Source organism: Pieris brassicae, chromosome Z (genome assembly GCF_905147105.1).
Source record: "Pieris brassicae chromosome Z, ilPieBrab1.1, whole genome shotgun sequence".
Taxonomy (NCBI): domain Eukaryota; kingdom Metazoa; phylum Arthropoda; class Insecta; order Lepidoptera; family Pieridae; genus Pieris; species Pieris brassicae.
The window spans coordinates 7428132-7446960 of NC_059680.1; the positions used below are offsets into that span (position 1 = coordinate 7428132).

The window sequence follows — 18829 nt, forward strand, 5'->3', positions numbered from 1 at the left end:
GCCGTTTTTTTGCAAAATCGGAATCTCTGACCCTTTTGCTGGACTTTACCTCTTAACGAGTTGTTGTTTTATATTGACTGTTACGTCTCTTAATGCTTTACGTAAACTAAGGTAGTTATAAAGTACGGTAAGATTTTGAAGGTAGAAATAGCACGTTTAATAGAAATTAGTATACAACGCACTAAAATATATAGAGCACTGCCGAGAGATTAATAGTTATTTATAATATATATTATTTTATTGTCACTTTCCGATATTCCTTGTTCATTTGTTGGGACGAAAAATTTAGGAAATAAACACTTTTTTGAATGAAATATATTAAAGTATGAATAGCATCCATTATCAGTGACTTACCTTTGCTTTGTGAATGTTGTGAATGTGGTCGGAATCGATTTCTGGCTCGCTGAAGTATGTACTTTGATCCTGAAAACAAAACCAACTTTTAACTGTTTCTTTTAATTAAAATATGTTCTTTATCATGTAAACACATGAAAATAGGAAAACAATATTATATAAGTCTTAATCAAATTTTGAATTACAATTTTTAATACCTAAAATAAAATAATAATATAAAATGTTGTCTATTTTATTCATTGATTATCGATGACCAAACAAGAAATAAAAGCTTTATGTATCAATGTATATGGTAGAATAAGCAAGGTTTTTATATAATTTTTAATTACCTCCAAATTAGCGTTTGATGAATTGCTGGCGGCTAGCGCTGGAAGCCTGACTGAACCAACACCCAGAGCTCCAGGAAAGACACCACCGTTTAAATCTTTAGACTCAAACAATCGAAGAACGGAGCGGTCCCTGATGTCCCGAAGATGAGCCCTACACAAATATAAAACACTTGTTACACCACAACAGGTCTTGAGCTTAGTTACACAGACTTTCTATATCGTTATTTTTCAAAAAACATAGAAACTAGAACCCAGGTCTAAACGTTTTTTGACAATGCCAGCAACCGACCGGCACATACTTAAATTAATATTTATTTTAATTTACTATATCTAATTTAACTATCTATTTGTTAAGATGAAACAGAATTAAAACTCTTTAACTCCACAAATAATGTTATTAAACTTCACATTAGTCAAACTTACGGACACCGATAATCATGTTCATGTATAATATGATTTTTCATTTTCGAAAAATCAACAGAAACTTTTACTATACTCTGAAAATCGTTTGATATGAACAGTGGTCGGAAATACACTGAAAATTTATATGGGAGGCAGCATGTGTATCGCGCAAGGCAGGTAACGCCCTCTTACTATTTCATACTGTATTAACATATTACGAACAACCAATCTATACAATTTCTACTAAAAGATCATATAGAGTATTTGGACAATCCACGATTAAGATCGCCTTTTACATAAAAAAATTACAAATAGCTCGTCAATGTTTTGCCCTTATCACTTCTGTACAAATAAACGAAACAATGCATGCTATTGCGTCGTATAGATAGCCAACATACCTGTGGTCTTCTAGTTCATAGAACATATCCTTTGAGCTGTCATGTATATAAACCTTGACTAATGGACTATCTAAGTAATCCATTGTGAGCTGCTTCGGAAAACTTCGTACAAATAAAGCTTTTACGGTGTCGAGCGATGTGATTTCATTCGGTAGCAGAGCCCTTTTAGTCTCGTTGCGGTATTGTAAAAACACAAGACCTAAAAATGCCCTTAATACTCTTAAATGTGTTCACCAAATGTTAGCTTACTATTTCAATAGATAAGGAAAAGGTTAAAACCAAGGGAGATTACTACGCTATATAGGTTTGTTAGGATGGTGTACATCACCATCAACAGGTAAGATTTATAATACAACATCCAATAATCGAATACATTTGAACATACATAAATTAGTATTGATTATTCACATTAAAAATCACATTAAAAAAACACACAATTATTAACAATTTTGTATAAAGAATGGCAGGCGAGTAGTGATATTTGTAATTATACCAACAGCCTATTTTAATGTCAATTAATCTTTAAATTTATTTAAATGCAAATGGAAAAGCAAATCAGTGTACAATTGCGCAATACAAGTTTACATGTGTTTACAATTGAAATGAAAGAAAATATAATGTTTGCGCTTTATTGTAATGAGTACGTTACTTAATTTAGTTTTAAAATCGGTATTGTATTTTTTGAATTTTTATATTATTAATGTCTGGAAGAAACTGCGGACGGTCTTACTGCCAAGTAATTTCCATTTAATTTTTCAGTCCAATTTACATACTTTGGCTTCATTTATTTATGTTTATTAATTGGCCATATTGCCATTCAACCGATGAAAAATGTTTAACTGGTCATTTAAAGCCGAACGAAGCCAAATGTTGAAATTTCAAACATTGTTTCTTACCATTAAATTCGAACCGTGGCCTACTCAATAAACTAATATGAAATTGTTTTCCAGTGTCTACGAATAACACAGGTTTAAAATTGGAATCTTAATTAAACAAATACTTAACAGCCTATAAACCTACGCCATTTTGTCTGTCAGTAGATTCCGAGGTCGTAAAATTTCGAGACTACTTTGAACTCTCTTACCACTGAATTTGGTTCAATGTGGATAGTTTTTATTTTTTATTAGAACTTTGTCAAATAGGAACATTGAAAAGATCCTTATAAAATAAGTTTATCGTGCTCGTACATGCCGGAAAAACAAATATATACTTAATTATATATGACTTACCTAAAGGTCTTTCGAGTGTCTTACTAGGTGTGCGAACCACTGGTAATGATGATCTTTGCTTTCCTCCGCGTCTAAACCCAGTGGAGGAGGTCTCAACCTCTGACATAACACCGGGATCATCGTCGTAATACAACGTTTGCGGGAGATAGCCCCTTGGTAATGGTGGCTGCAAAAAATATACAACCTTAATTCTGATTCTACACTACAGTTGCGAATATTGAAGGGTATTATTCGGTACCCACTCGGCACTTTCGGTACTCTGCCGAGTAATTAGTTTAAAATATTGCTCGGTCAACCTAATCTTACCTATCTACCTACCTAATCCTACCAAATCTTTTCTGTCGGGTTGGTATTATAATAAACACACATTACAAGGCATTTAATAATGAAAAGAAGTGTGCTAGAGCCTCGTTACACTTTTACTATAACGTGTTTTTTTAGGTAGCAGTTCCATTTTATCTGATCAACTCGACTGAGTACTTCGCTAAAGACAAGCGGCTCCTCGGTAAACCTGCACCTGGTGCATTTCCACACATATTAGTACTACATATAAATTATACTGTGTATTACTGCACTTACTTCAAGCTCAGAATTGTTAAGATCTCCAGGATGATGAGAATGGAGGTATAGATGATTTCCAGCGAGTGTGTGGCGTCTCGGATCATCACGACGTGAAGACCGGCTTCGCGGGGCTGAACGAGTTGCTTCTCCATCAGATAACCCACCTGTTAATATAAAAATAATAAATTATATATTCGTATGTGAAGTGAAGACAATAACCTGCATTCATTCAGCAACAAATAAATGGTACATTATTTTTAATTGTGTAATCTACCTACATGATATCTAACACTGAAAATGTTTAGAACTGGCCACTCAGAAACATTGCTAATGAAAATTTTTTTTAGATTTCAATTTTAGAACTCTTTGGTAACCTAATGTAGTATATTGCATTCATTTGTCATTTGTTTTTGTGAATTGACGGCAAATCTAATACTGTTGTTACACGTGAACCTAACGCGAGAAAATTTTCCGACAATGATTTATTATGACTTTCGTTGTGGGCTTACTTAACAACAAAGCTATGATGGGCTGCAATTGGCATTTCTTATTGAAGCCCCATCTCGTGCCACTATTTTCAATTGGTTTAACAAGTTTAAGCGTGGACGCGTGATCCTTTAACAGCGACTACTGAAGATAAAATCAGTGCTGTGCGACGCATGATAGAGGAAGATAAGAGAGTATCCTATCAGCAGATACGGGCAAGCCTAGGTATTGGTATGAGTCAAGCTCAAAAAATATTATACGATCATTTAATCGTCAGGAAGCTTTGTACCAGATATTGCATTCATTTGTCATTCATGTCATGTCATGTCATTCCCTATACTTTAACCGACGACATATATATTATACAGAAACACCTTCGCATGAACTGGTGTTGCCTAATGTTAGATAAGTTCAACGGCGGTGAGTCTAATGGTGTATTTGACATCGTCAAAGGTGATGAAAGCTGAATATATTGCTACGAACCCAAAACCAAATGACAATAAGCTCAGTAGGTGTTTCCTTTCGAAGATCGGCCAACTAAGGTAAAGAAAGTAAGAAGTCGAGGAAAAAAGATGATTGCCTCATTCTTTGGTCGGAAAGGTCATTTCGCGACAGTTGTGCTAGAAGATGGAAGGACAGTTGCTGCAGACTGGGATGTCAATCGCTGTTTGACTGTTGTCCGGGCAAAAATTCGACAGCAGCGCCCGCGAAGCAGGATCCTCCTTCACTGCACGACAATGCTTCAGCGCACTCCGCAAAACAGACTGTTGAATATTTGTCTATGGCAGGTGTTGAGATAATGAGTCATCTGCCATACAGTTCTGACATGACGCCCTGCGACTTTCATTTATTCCGACGTATTCGCTTTACGAGCCTTGAAGATGCGGTGAAAGCGTACGAAAATGCCATAAAAGAGACCCTTAAGGACGAATTCTGCTTTTCACAGTGGTTCCATCGAATGCGACGATATGTAGAGAGGAACGGAAATTACTTCAAAAAACAATAAAAGTACTGGTAACTTTCTAAATTAAGCCGTTTTTCATTTTCTAAATATTTTCAGTGTTACGTATTTAGACAATTTCGTTGCTGTTTGGCCCTATAAACAACCAATAGGAATATTTAACTATATCTGAAGCTGGGGAAAAGCTTAAACTATGGAAGACCATCTAAAATGTGATCCGGAAGGAAAGCTTTATTTCAAATTTATTGGGGAACGAAAAATAATTAATTGAAAAGTGTAAACGCTCAACTTGTTTGTTAACCGTATGGTCATGCCGTGTTAATAAGTGCATATAGTGGCGTGAACTGTATCACTTCACACGTTACAAATTAATGTCCTACTCCTGTATGTTTGCAATAAAGTCAAAAACTACTGCATAGAAAAGCATAAAAGGTATAAGTATTACCTAATAAATTTCGTGAATGCTACGTGTATGAAACACAGAAATAGTCGTTAAAACCAAGTGCTTTGAATGCTAAGAAAACATTCTAGTGAATAAAGTAGTCCTTATTCAATAATTTAATTGTTGATTGTTCAAGCAAGCCGAAGATAAAATCATTCGGTATTCCTGGGGTAAATGAACTTGCTGCGTAAGTAACATTAATTGTCTATGGAGAACAGTACAAACAGGGACGAAATAAACGTTTTTTGTAAACAATTTTGACATGGGACATTGTTTCAAGCAAATATAAATAATCGTAGCTTATGAGCAAATCCTGTTTATTTTGGTTGGCCCACAGGATCCCTAAATAGAAGCAGTGTTGGATGGCGTTGGGGTAAAATTCAGAGCCGTGACTTGGTGTAAGTACGATTTCCGTATTCACAAAATGGGTTAATATAGGATTTCACAACTCACAACACACTTGATTCACAATTAGTTTTCCACGCAGGATTAAAAAGATAAGAATCTTAGTTCCTTTCAACTGATTAATTAATTCCGTAAACTAACGAAAACAATTCTCACCATCAATTCTGCCATCTGCTTGCCAGTCATCTTCTGGAACAAAGGTTATGAAATCAAAAATGTATCTAAAAAAATGGATTTTTAAATAAAATTAATCTGAAACAACTACAAACATTTCTAAGTACTTATCAAGATTATTTTTTTCGTACTCATTCATGGGGAAAATAAATATAGTATAAATTTCAGTATTGGCATTGCATTTTATTAACTAAGAAAAATAAATGTTCTTCAATTAGAAAAGGAAAGTGATAAGTTTTTTATTGAACTGTTTTCACTGTGTTTCCTATTTAAAAATATATTGCAGGAAGCTAGAACGACATTGCAGTTTATTGCATGTGCCTACACAGTAAAAATACCGTGTGTGTATAAATACTCACAGTGATTTGTTAGTAATATAATATATGACTGAAAAATTAGTACTTAAAATAACCTAACTAATATGGCAGTTACGGCGATTTTATAACAAAGATAAATCTTGATAAATAGGAATTAAGTGAGAAATATGTTGCTACGCGCAAAGCTTGACGCTCTGAGGAATATTTATGGAGAGGAAATTTAAAAAAAAAATATATAAAATCAAATTAGAAATTAGGTTTAACTCAGAAAAGAGAAAAGCCTTTATGCGGTAGCATGCTAAAAACGTAGGCTATGTTAAAATAACATAAAGGCGAAAGGAGGTTCGTGGAGTCTATTAAATAAATAAATTTCGTACATTAGAAAGAGAAGGCAACATCGCAAAACTTGAAAATGATAATCCACAGAACCGACATTTAATTACGCATATTTTCGTGTACGGACAAACACATACCATTATCACGTCCTTTACGTTTCTTCTTGCCACTAGATGTTTTGCCGGACTTCTCCGACTTGTCTTTACTTTTCCAACGACTCAGCATCGTCGTTTTCTTCATATGCAATTCCACAGATTGTTACACATTTTCACTATAAACTAAGCCGAATTTCTGACATTTTACGTTACAATTCAGCACAATTTAATAAATAATAGCACTATCCAAAAGAGGGCACCTTGTGTCGACTACGAAATTTAATAAGTGTTATTATTTAAATTTCATCATTTTAACTTAGCGAACGGGAGTCAGCGGAGTCCTTGACAAGAACTTTCTTCCCGGAAGACACTAGTGAGGATGAAACTGAAGACCACAAATTGATAAGAAGAAGAGCAAACACAGTAAACAAAGAGGGACATAACTTACTCTACGATACCGCATTCACAATGACTGAACTCGAAACCGCCGCTCTCAGTTTCAACCCGAGAAAGGCCCCCGGAGAAGATGGCATAACGGCGGACATAAGTTGGCACGCGATAAACGCGGCGCCTAACTTATTCACCGTCCTAAAACGTATTTTACTCGAATATTTTCATATATTTTTTATTATTAACATTATTTATTAACACTTCGTTGCACATAATATAAAAAGTGAAAATAATTAAATTAAAAGGAGGGCAACCGGCAGCCTTATCGCTTTCGAGCACTCTCTTCCAGGCAATCATTGTGAGAAGAGGAAAAAAATGTATTAAATTTTCATTAACTACAATAATTGTTACGATTAATTTGAAAAGAAATATGTTTTTCAGTAATTTTTTGGTTAGATTATGTTTCGCCTAAATAATTTCTTAATATATAAATTTAGAATAGTTCGAGGTGGAAATTCGTTGATATAAAGAAAACTAAATATTATTTTTACAATCTCTTTGAAAGACCGGCAGCGAGGAGTGAAACAATAAATGTCATACAATTGTTTTAAACAGACTAAAGCTGCTTTGGACGAAAAGTTCATGACAACAATGCTGCTGGCATGGAGGTCAAGGTATAGTAGAATATAAATTAAATTACGTCAAACTTTTCTAAAGCTTGTTTAAAAAAGAACAGTGAGAGAAATTGCAAATTGACAGTACCAATGTCAGATGTCTCAGTACCAAAAATTCAATTTCTATTTTGCTGTGTACAAATTATAAATATTAGTCATTTTCGGGTTTTCTATATTTTTATTTTATTTATGTGCTTTATGCCCCAACTTCTATCCATAACTGAATAACCTCAAGTCTGATCAGGTAATTTAAATATCTACGAATTTTTACACTTTTTTTGAAGTACTACTTAAAACTGTATGTATATAGGACGCCAACTTTTTAGGAACAAAAACTCATAATAATTGTTAATTTTGATCTGTAACGTCCTAAGTCAGGAATTTCGAAAAATTCATATAGAATTATTATACTATCTTTTTATTATTTTAAGTGAAACTTATTTTTCTAGAAAGACTTTGCCTTTGCGTTTGCCTGCACTTTACTTAGTGAAAATACGATACAGGCAAAGGTGGTATCTCCAGCCTGCCTAAATATACAACCATAAATATATAATATAAAGCTAACTAAATATATAGCCATATGCAACCTTAAACAGCGCCACGGAATAGCTGAAAAAACTTTCGCAAGAAGATAGTTTTTTTTCATGAGGGACATTTATTTATAGAGTAGAAAGGCAGTTTGAATAAAGGCAGAACATCAATAACCATGAAATCAATCGTGAAAAAATATTATTTTCAGTGAGTAATGCATATTGTGAATACAACGTATTCATGTGATTGTTATAATGAATGAAAATTTAATTTTAAAAAATTTCTCTTCTCACAATGATTGCCTGGAAGAGATCGCTCGATAGCGATAAGGCCGCCAGTTGCCCACATTTTAATTTAATCATGTTCATTTTATATTGTGTGCAACGAAGTGATAATAAATAAAAATATTCGAGTAAAATACATTTAAGGTATTTTTTGTTAAATTCATACAGAATGTAAAAGTGAGTCGCAAAGCAATCATTAAAATTAAATATTAATCTATGATATCAGAAAATTGTTGGGCCCCTAAAGTTGTATGGGAAAAAAAAATTTATAACATAAAATTACAGCATATTGTTAAGTTATATCAGCTAGTTTAATTATCGTTTGAATCATCAACATGGTTTGTTCTCGTTATTTCGAGGTTCGGGTTCGCTTTGGTAATGGCGAGGTATTCAAAAATAGAATTTTCTACATTGCGAAACGTTTGTTGGAAGGCGGCTACCGTAATCAAAAAATTCTTAATTGAAAGCCAATCGACTGATTGGAACATTTTTGTATACAGTGCAATCTAAAAAAAGTATAGTTTTTGTATAGGTCGTCAACAAAGTATAACGAAACAGAGCATCAATATTTAAGGATAGAAATGCAAAGGAGAAATATCTACAAATAAGCCTCACAAATTTTATGATCTTTAAAATACTTATCATTCTTCCCCTCGTGTTCTATTAAGTTGGCATCGCTCTCGCGACCATTTAATGGATGCTATTATTAATTTTAATCTTTACAATTTCTGTGATCGCTATGCTGATACAACCATTAGTCTCTACTACTGCGTTTCCTAATCTATGCCTGTTGGTAGATATTAAGGATGTTAAATTATAAACAGAGCATGCGCAAATTCAGACAATCGATAACAGAGTGTACTCAATCTCCCAATATGAACTTAATCAGTCGCGGTCAAGGGTAATGTGCCTTATTGCAATATTACTTATTTATACAAAGATATATATTGTTTAATGTTATTCATATTCATAGTACTTAATCATCGCATAAATAAATGAATTAGTAATAAAATTTGATGCAATTATATTTAAATTGAGGGCATCGGAATATCCTTGGAACGCGTCACTATTAATTTTAGTGACATACTTCAATGTATTAAAATCATTAGGAAGCATTCAAGTTATCATATTGATGTTAACTTACGGTCGATGGACTCTATACATTGTAATTTTTTATAATGTATATATCTAAATGAACTGAATTAAAAAGCATAATATGGAATTGAAGTCTGCTATGAAAACAAATATGGATGAACAAATAAGCACCGAATTATAAAGCATAGGAAAGTTTATCTCTCATAAAACATTATACTTATAATGGCATCGGCTGGAGACTGAAAAGATTCGGGATCTAACCTAAAACAGTCGTCTAGTATTAGAATAAAAGGAAAAAAATACTTCGTCTTATTTTGTTAGTAATGGTATAAACAAGCTTTTAATAACATGTTCCACACGCTATGTTTTATTAAGTAAATATTAATTGATATACTATATATAATAAATATAGTTAATTTATTTTCCTATACATGAAAGAAAATTTTACAGTCCTCGGGCCACGCCCACGCAATTGAACCTCAAAGTAGTTAGCTCCGACGTTCGAAGTACGAATCATGTGCTACATCTCACTTTATTAACAATTAACTATAGAAATTATTTGTTTCAAAAAAAAAGTACAATTTAGTAATACTTAAACACTCCGACCCCTGCACCAACTACACTAAACTTCGAAATAATTTAAGACTATTGAACGATCTGCATAATATTATGAAGGAAACCTACTTGCTATAAGTACAATTTATATTAAAGCTAAATTTACAAATTCTAAATTATTAAATAACTATTTTATTTTTCAAACGGCAGATCTTAACAACCTTTAATACAATAAGTTATTTAGCATCAGTTTACAGTTGTTGTGTGTGTTAGAAATTAAGGCGTGGGCCCTAATTTCATCTCGAATATAGTGATAGAATCAAATGATGAAATTTACATACTCACAAACAATACTCGTTTATTGTAGGATTTTAGCAACGATTTTTTAACGACGACATCCAGTAAAGGTGACCAATTAAAAAAAAGGCACACGATTTTTCACTGCCAAGCTTTAATTAAATGAACCAGAGATAAGCCTCCATTTTAATAACGCGATCGATTTCAGGAATTTCATTTATCAAATCACGTCACTGATTTCGAACATATCAACTATTCTAGTACGAGGCCTTCCACGTTCTTAAATTATCTGAATCGTGAGATAGCGTTATTTGTTTTCTATATGCACTCAGACCACTGTTTTGCCCAATCAAATAACGAATTTTAGCAGAAATGCAAAGCGCAGAATCCTAACTGCATGACTACTACCGCCGCCCATGATAGGCGTCTTCCTACTGGAGTAATACTAATATATATCACGTGTTCGCCATCGTTATTGCCGCGGACAACGCACGCTTATGCTTATCCTCGTCGCTTCATATCATTCACATTAAGGTAAGCAAAATATTAAGAACCAATACTAAGATATCATATACAAACATGAAATAACTTTTGCGCACTGCCCTACGATACGCGCCGTATAGGGCGCCGACTGCGCCCTTGGAAGCCCCGTTCCAAACTGATACTACGCATGTTTAAACTTATAAAGTGTTGAGGTTAGAATTTGCCCTATTTTACGTCGTGTGCAGTACCTACCGCACAGGCGCAACATTGGTACTTATTGATCCACGAGGTCAATGACCTTGCGCTGTAAGCTTCCTACTTTATCGACGGTACAAGTATTTTTCAGTACAGCGCTTGCGTGGTACAGGTGGAGAGAACGCAGTTATTGCTAAAATCGTAAAATCGAGCGCAAGTATCAAAATAGGGAACATACAAATCCAAGCAAAATAAATCTATACTAATATAATAAAGTTGAAGTTGGTTTACTTGGTAGACCGTACAAATTTATGAAATCATGAAAGTAGTAAAGGAACATAATAAACATGTATTGTTGAATATCAAAGAAACGTTGACAATACGAAATAATATTAACTTAATCCGTGTATATCGTACTCGTTTCTCAGAAAGGTTGACGCGATATAAAAAGGTTTCACAGAAATTTGTTTATAAATAATAGATTACCTTTTTTCATAAACATAATAATTATCCTTATCCAAATAATGCCAAATACAGCGTGTATTAACACACACCACCACCACAACCAATTTTGAATAAAATTGTTCCTGACATCATTTGACTTCAATGAAACTTAACTTTAGGAAATTTCAAAGTTTTAAAATATAAAAGCGGTCAAACTTGAGCATTTGTAATGTTGGATTTGTCTAAATATTATTAATAAGGAACCTATTTCGGAGTGGGTTTACAACAACTTGCCTCCTAGGGAAAACCTAGCTGTTGGGCAGTTCCTTTTTGGTCAATGGACTTTTATAAAGTAATTTCGTGCGACGACAACATGATCTATTATACTATTTACGTAAGTGTCATTCATGCATGTTTTAAATAGGAAACTTCTTTGTAAAAGACAACTAATGGAAAAGTACAATTATAGATGATGGTTTTACTACGCGGTTTTAAATACCAACTGGTTGGTTTTTACGCGGGAGTGTTACACTACTTTCAGCTTTGGTTAATTTTAGGCAATTTTTGTATCAGTGCTCCTGAATTTAAAAAAAAATACTAGTGCTGTGTAATTCAAGAAAATAAATAAAACCCAATGTTCATTTAATAATACTAAGTGAACCAATAATACGATATTTATTACGATACATATGTATGAAAAATAAAATGATTTTGTGAGCATTCTGTAGAAAACGTGGCTTTAAAAAACATTATGGAGTAAAATAACTTCTAAATAATCATTAAATTATCAAAACAATCCTAGTTAAATATATAGATTTAGTCGCGCACAGAATAGTCGAATCCACGATGTCGTCGCATGCTTGTCTTTGCTTGTTTTATTGTATTGATCTCTTAAAAATTTAATTTCGTCGAAGACGGTTTTTGATAATGTCTATTCATTCATCCATAAAATACAGGCATGTTCTTTGGCGACTTCTTGAAATGATCTTTTAACAGAATTATAAATAACAATTTCTATATGTCTACAGTCACATAGCCTATTATGTTTTCCTCCATGATTTGATTTCATCCAGTTTATTAAATTAACCAAGGGTCACCTAAACTTAAGGTTACGACTAATGTATAACATATAAGAGATCGCGTTTTTTAAAATATGTATGTGTATCTAATACGTAAATTTTCTACTACTATTGTTGAGAGTTGGGGTACGAATCATTAGGTAGATTCTACGACGAAGATTCCGCGAGTGATGTATGTAAGTATTTTTCCAGCATATCATTATATAGTTTTCACATAGAGGCATTTTGCACGGTTATATTTTATTACACACATACATAATTTACTTTATCGAATGAAGCAATTAATAAAAATATACCTTTATTGATATCCATCGGCAACAATTTTATTTCACCAGCGTCTGAACCGCTCTCCGATCCAAAATAAAGCGCGCTTCGACCAGTCTGCACCAATCCATTATTTCTGTGAGATGATGAAGAGCTTCTGACACTGGATGTACGAATGGGCGGTCGAGGGCATCCCGCAGTAATGGTTTGATTACTAAATCTGCCAGCCATTATTGTTTGATGCGAAGTGCTATTTACACACTTCTGTACCCTTTCGGCATTTGTGTATAATTTATTTTCATGAATTATTGGTGTCGATGTTCTTTTTTGATGATAGTAGTCATCAAACTCTGCGTTGTTTGATATTTTTCTTACAAAACTGTCAGTTCGCCGCTCCGAAATACCTCTAGTGAATGGTGGTTTTAGATGTAAATAATTATTTGACATAATAAAATTATTTCGCCGCCTTACATCTTGTGGTAAGCTACAACTTCTGGAATTCATCATAAACGAACTCGGAGAGCTGCAGTTTGAATATGTGTTAGCATTCGGAGATGGTGACATATTGTTCAGTGTTTGCTTCAATATATACTCGTCCTCTTGATCTTTTAACTCTTTGATTTTTTGCCAGTAGAACGCTTCCACTTTAAGGCGAGCGGTTTCTTTAACGTCCTTATTGCCTTCGATTGGCGGGGCTGAAGATTTTGATTGAATGCTCATTCGACTTAACGACTTTCGGCCCTCTTCTGCTTCCAGCATATTTTTTTTTAAACTTTCATATGGCGAGTGAGTTAGTGGCATACTTGGTATTCGATGACCAACCGCGATAGGAGATGTTGGCGCAGAATAGTGGTAGGGTTTACCAACATCACGATTTTCGTAGTATGTTTTTGATAGGTTTGGTTGCTGGGCAAGTCGGTTTTTACTAAGGGACAAACTTCGTGCCCTTGTAGGTTTAATAGTACGAACCTCGGCTTCTTTTTTCGGCGAAATCAGGAACTTGGTGCTTACACGTTTTATTTCAGCCCCAACTGATTCTGGATTTGTTTGAAATTGCGATGCTTTGTATATTTCTTTTTCATCTACATGAAGTGTGTTACTTGGTAACTTATCTAGAGAGTGATAGTACGTATCAGGATATTGCCTTAAATCAATACTTGAATTTGTATCATGACTATTTTGTAATGACAGTTCTTGTGGGTAATTAGTACCTTGATGTTGATTCCAATTATCATTATTGTGAATACATATTTTAGAATCTTTCGTACTTTGTTTATCTTTATAGCTTTGCGCTACAGTACATGGTACCGAGAGATTTTCATATATAGTTTCAGTTTGCTCCGAAACATTTTCTTTATTGTCTTTTATCACAGACTGTGGATTGTAATATTGATTGCAGACTTGATTGTGACTCGGTCTCTTGGAAATATGAGGAATATCGTCATGTTTTGGTTTACATTTTTTTGTGAAAAATGGAAATATTTTGCGAAAACTGCTGCTCTTCCTTTTTTTATTATCACCCATAGTGTGACAAAAATCCTGTAACAATACAAAATAAATACAATTATTTGAATTTTGCCAAATTTGTAGGGAAAAGGGTACCTAACCTTAAATTATTTTCCACTGTAAAAAATAAATATTGGTTACAAATACCCTCCCCCAATCACTCCCCTCTGAATCGCCGAGGTGTTCAGTCGCATTGACTGACCTATAACACTACCGCACTTTAGCTGGCATCAGTCTCACACAAACAAGCAATTCCCGCAATAGAAGAAAGACAATTATTTATTTATAAACATAAATAACTGTAACTTGTTTATGTGCGAAGTTTTTGTAAGAAAAATAAATAAAGATTATGATTATTATTATTAAATACCTAAAGGTACATGCCGCCGCGCCATTCTGAAATTTCAATATTTTCCTGTTGTTTTATGTTCGCTGCGTTCAATCAACAGTACAGAATATTTATATATTATTTCTAAGTACCCATGATTTTCAAAATGCACACCTCGCTAGTTATTTTGTAGTTTAAAAAAAATATGTTAACATTCTTATAATAAAATAAATATATTATTAATTTTGTAAAGGAGATATTAGAGAATAGACTTATCTCTATACATTACAAGTTTGTTGACTACTCCTACAGAAGGAAAATCTATATATATATGGCAAATGTAAACCGCCCAACAAGACCATCAGTCTTTGGAACTATCCCCAAGGAATAAGGACAAGAAACATTTACATTTGTATTACATATTTATACATATATTATATAATGACACAATGTTAAAGTTGATCAGGTTTTTGTACACAAAAACATGTCTTTTTATAACTTAAACCGTACATTAATTACACCAATACTATATTACTTTCACTTATAAACTGCTCCACCCAAACTCCAGCAAGCCTACCTACCTACCCCAGTTAATAAGAATTTTGTCTCAAGAATGTACCCAATTATTTTATGAAAATACCACCACCAGAATCTACTTGTGCAACTTTGTGTGCATAGTACATTGATAAGTCTTTAGTATTTATTGCAAAAAAAATTAAACTAACTGGGAAATAAAACAAGTTGTTGTTTTTCACCTTTCCTCTGTAGATAGCATTGCTAGGATTTTTTTTCCATATTTTTACTTATCTGCTTAAAATACCAATAAAAGTGTAAATCAAAATATACAAATATGTATTTTTTTAAAGCATTCCTTTCTTCCTACAATTTATAACTTCATTTTTTCACAGCTTTTGTAAGTATTATTTATACTCTTTATTCAAGCATATAGTTACAATAGGTACTTTAAAAGCATTTTAGCAAGGATATAATGACGACACATTTGACGATGAAAAGTTTCGTATGAGTCATTGACAAACTACGTTAATAGTACGTTTATTTATATTTATACTAATTTGTGAAATAAAGTCTAAGCAAAATGATATTACTGTTAAGTTTTAAATTAGATTACACAGTTCTGTACTGTTTACAGTATCAACAACAAATTATTAATTTTAACCTTACAATGAAGGCGCGTAATATGCTTCTTGATCTTACAATGATATAACATTATGGGTTTAGCATTTAAAAACTCTGGGCAATAAAAATAATAATACAAGTATATACTGTAAATTTCTAAACTTAAAATTAGTAGCTTAAGAAAATTAAACTTTTCAAGGCCAATTGAGAAAAGAGAAAACATAATATTTCCATATGTATTAAAGTTCATAAAAATAAAACTAACCTGATTCTTCGTTAATTTTAAAATTCATATAAACATTACTACACTTAGATTAATAAAATAAAATAAAAAGTTTTAAATAAGTTTAACATCAAAACAAAAATATAACCAAATTAAGTTATGTAAACACTAAACACGCACAGCGCATAGCATGCACACTCGTCTGTACCATAGATGACAGATTTAAGATTCACATTCGGTTCAAGTGATGTTAAGTTATACCGCCGCCGCCCATGGACACTTATATTGCCAGAAGGCTCCCGAGTGCGTTGCCAGCCTTTCAAGAATTGGTACGCTCGTTTCTTGAAGGACACTAAGTCGAATTGTTTCGGAAAGTGGGCAGCTGGTCACACATTGCGGTGGTGCGTGGCAAAAAATGCCTTAGAAAACGCTCAGTTGTGGAACGACGGACGTCGAGGTGATACGGATGGTATTTTGCCTTGACGTCCGATAGTGAAACTCAGCTGCAGGTATAAGACCGAACAACTCACCATGGTAAACGCGACGAGAGACCCAACATCTCTACGTAACGCCAAAGGATCAAACCGCACGGAAAGTGATTGGTCGTCGACGATTCAAATCGCTCTTCGTTGAATACGGTCAAGTGGAAAGAGGTGGTACTGGGGAGCTGCCACCCAGAGATGAGAACGGTACTCCATGTTGGGCTGAAACTACGTTTTCGAGAGTTGCAAGGGGTGGCCCGAGGTGAAGTACCTACTGTCTCGCCTTGCTGAGCACACCAAGCTTTTTGGAGGCTAATTTATCCTTCCCTTCCAAATGACCGCAAAACTCAACGTCATTCTTTACACCAACGCCCAGTATTCCAATGTTAGCTGAGGCTTTATGGGGAGTGCCTTCGAAGAGGGGAGTAGCGACAAAGGGAGTTTTTTTTAGCGGAAAACGCACAGGTTTGTGTCTTCTTGGTGTTAAATTGGACTAGATTTAGTGTACCCCAGTCCGAGACTCCTCGTAGAAAAGTTTCGACTTCAGACACAAGTTTGTTCCGGCATTCATCAGAAACAGCCCAAGAAATACCTGCCCGGCCAGTGTAAAAAGTATCCCCAGTGCTGTCGTCCGCATAGCAATGAATGATGCTAAGTTGTAATATTTAAAGAAAACACTTTTGTACCGGATTGAAGCTACATAGCTTAATAATACATATTATAATAGTAAACTTATAATTATTTTACATAATTTTATTTTTTTAAGCTGTGAAGTAAAAATAATTATAATAATACATAGCTTCACTCCGGTAAAAAAAGTGTTTTCTTCAAACGTGTGAAAGCTATGTTAATAAAAGACAAAACTAAGTTGTAACATATCAATCATGAATATGAAGAATAAACAGCCAGTCCAGCCCATATATTCTATAACAATAAAGAACTTTCTTTATTTTTACAGAATATGGTTATTATATATAGACGATAGATAACTTTGTAGCGACATCTATAATTCACTCTAAAACCAGGTAGAAAGGACTATACCCAAGCAACATCCTTTACACCCATTAATATTAGCCTCACTTCGTTCTTTCTAAAGACGCTGAAGAGTTCTGGAGATAAGAAACCTGATCACTTTATTTAAATTATTGAACGCACATCTACAGCTCAGGCACATCCACAGAATCATCACTGGTATATATCATACCCCCACAACGTGGTGGTCTCATGGAATCATTTATTAACATAGAAGGCGCCTCTGACACAACTAACTTCACAAGCTGCTAGAGTACTAGGAACATATGGAGTATAAATGTTGATTTATGTTGAACAACATGTTAAAACAATAAGCGTTAGTGTTTCCCTTAAATACCAGGACGCGATGAAGAAGAAATTACCCACAAGGCACGTTCCTCTTACAGCTACTGTGGAATCTAGAGGTTAAAGAGCTCAAATGGAGCTAAATGGTAGTAGCCTATAAACGGTATCGGTATCAGGGAACTTTGAAACACCTAATGAGATCTCATGTGGAGGGTTTCAGAGTGATTGAGAGATGCAGTACTGAGCACGAAATATCAATGTATGTATATAATAATAAAATAGTAATACATATATATTCTGTATCATTATACTATATTAGTATTATAGTAATGGGTGTTAAAATACGAATGTTGTAAAACCTGTGTCCTGGAAAATATTGTAAAAGTATTAGCAGTTCAATACATATATTTATAAAATAAAACAAGAGATCACTTACCACGCATTTTAAGGTAAGATTAATTACAAAGTAATAATATTATTACTATTTCAACCAAAGTCGTTGAGAATAAAACAATAATCCGTCAAATAATTATTGTATAAAAAATAGTTATGTTTTATTGTTAATAAAAAGTGTAAAACCGGCGAATAATATAAACAGGTGCACGTTATTGATTTAACCACAATTTATCTTACTAGGTCCCGTCTTCAGCATCGCATGTAAGTGGCGAATCAAGCATTTATTGCCTTATTAAGACTATGCCGTGTACGAGGTAGCTGTCTTTTCAACTTCCATATACCCTTCATCGGTGCGAGTACTTAATGTAGTGCTGGAGGGTTATGTGGGATTCTCTATTGTTGATGTCCTCTAAAACCCTAGGGCGATTTTGTGAGTGCAATGACCCTAGGTGGTATGCGGTAACACAGCAGAAGCTTATCCGCTGTAAAAAAAAGTGAAGCTACAACCCTTTGTGTATCGTATTATAGTTATCTATATTAAAACCATCATTGCTGTAAATCGGCATTTTAGCGACTTATACCACTTTACAAACTGTGGTTTCAAATTATTTGAAATAAAAAAAGATCCTGATTATAAAAATACATATTGTTGAAGAAATA

At 33.7% G+C, this 18829-nt stretch overlaps 2 protein-coding genes across 3 annotated transcripts in view; both read right to left on the reverse strand.

Annotated features, from left to right (window-relative positions):
• The window catches only part of LOC123718391 (coiled-coil domain-containing protein AGAP005037), a 41965-nt gene extending 31581 nt beyond the window's left edge, over positions 1-10384 (reverse strand). The window contains exons 1-8 of one of the 2 annotated variants that reach the window (XM_045674808.1): positions 10364-10384; positions 6532-6874; positions 5724-5753; positions 3292-3437; positions 2713-2878; positions 1484-1682; positions 684-834; positions 355-423 (exon numbers count right to left, since the gene is read on the reverse strand). In XM_045674808.1, the coding sequence (XP_045530764.1) occupies positions 355-423; positions 684-834; positions 1484-1682; positions 2713-2878; positions 3292-3437; positions 5724-5753; positions 6532-6634 (864 nt within the window). In that variant the 5' untranslated portion in view covers positions 6635-6874; positions 10364-10384. Of the gene's footprint in view, positions 1-354; positions 424-683; positions 835-1483; positions 1683-2712; positions 2879-3291; positions 3438-5723; positions 5757-6531; positions 6875-10363 lie in introns of both variants that reach the window. The other variant, XM_045674807.1, reaches the window with a different exon arrangement.
• Positions 10385-12100: 1716 nt separating this feature from the next.
• LOC123718395 lies at positions 12101-16148 on the reverse strand. Its single transcript, XM_045674811.1, has 3 exons — positions 16017-16148; positions 12813-14319; positions 12101-12423 (listed from the first exon to the last, which is right to left on the reverse strand). The coding sequence occupies exons 2-3, from the start codon at positions 14302-14304 to the stop codon at positions 12377-12379; spliced, it is 1539 nt and encodes a 512-aa protein (XP_045530767.1). The 5' UTR covers positions 14305-14319; positions 16017-16148; the 3' UTR covers positions 12101-12376.
• Positions 16149-18829: the final 2681 nt, after the last annotated feature.

Coding starts and splice junctions, on each gene's coding strand:
- LOC123718395 (XM_045674811.1), bottom strand. CDS start 14,304: ATGGGTGATAATAAAAAAAGGAAGAGCAGCAGTTTTCGCAAAATATTT. Junction 12,424..12,812: donor GCCGATGGATATCAATAAAG/GTATATTTTTAT, acceptor TTCTGTTAAAAG/ATCATTTCAAGAAGTCGCCA.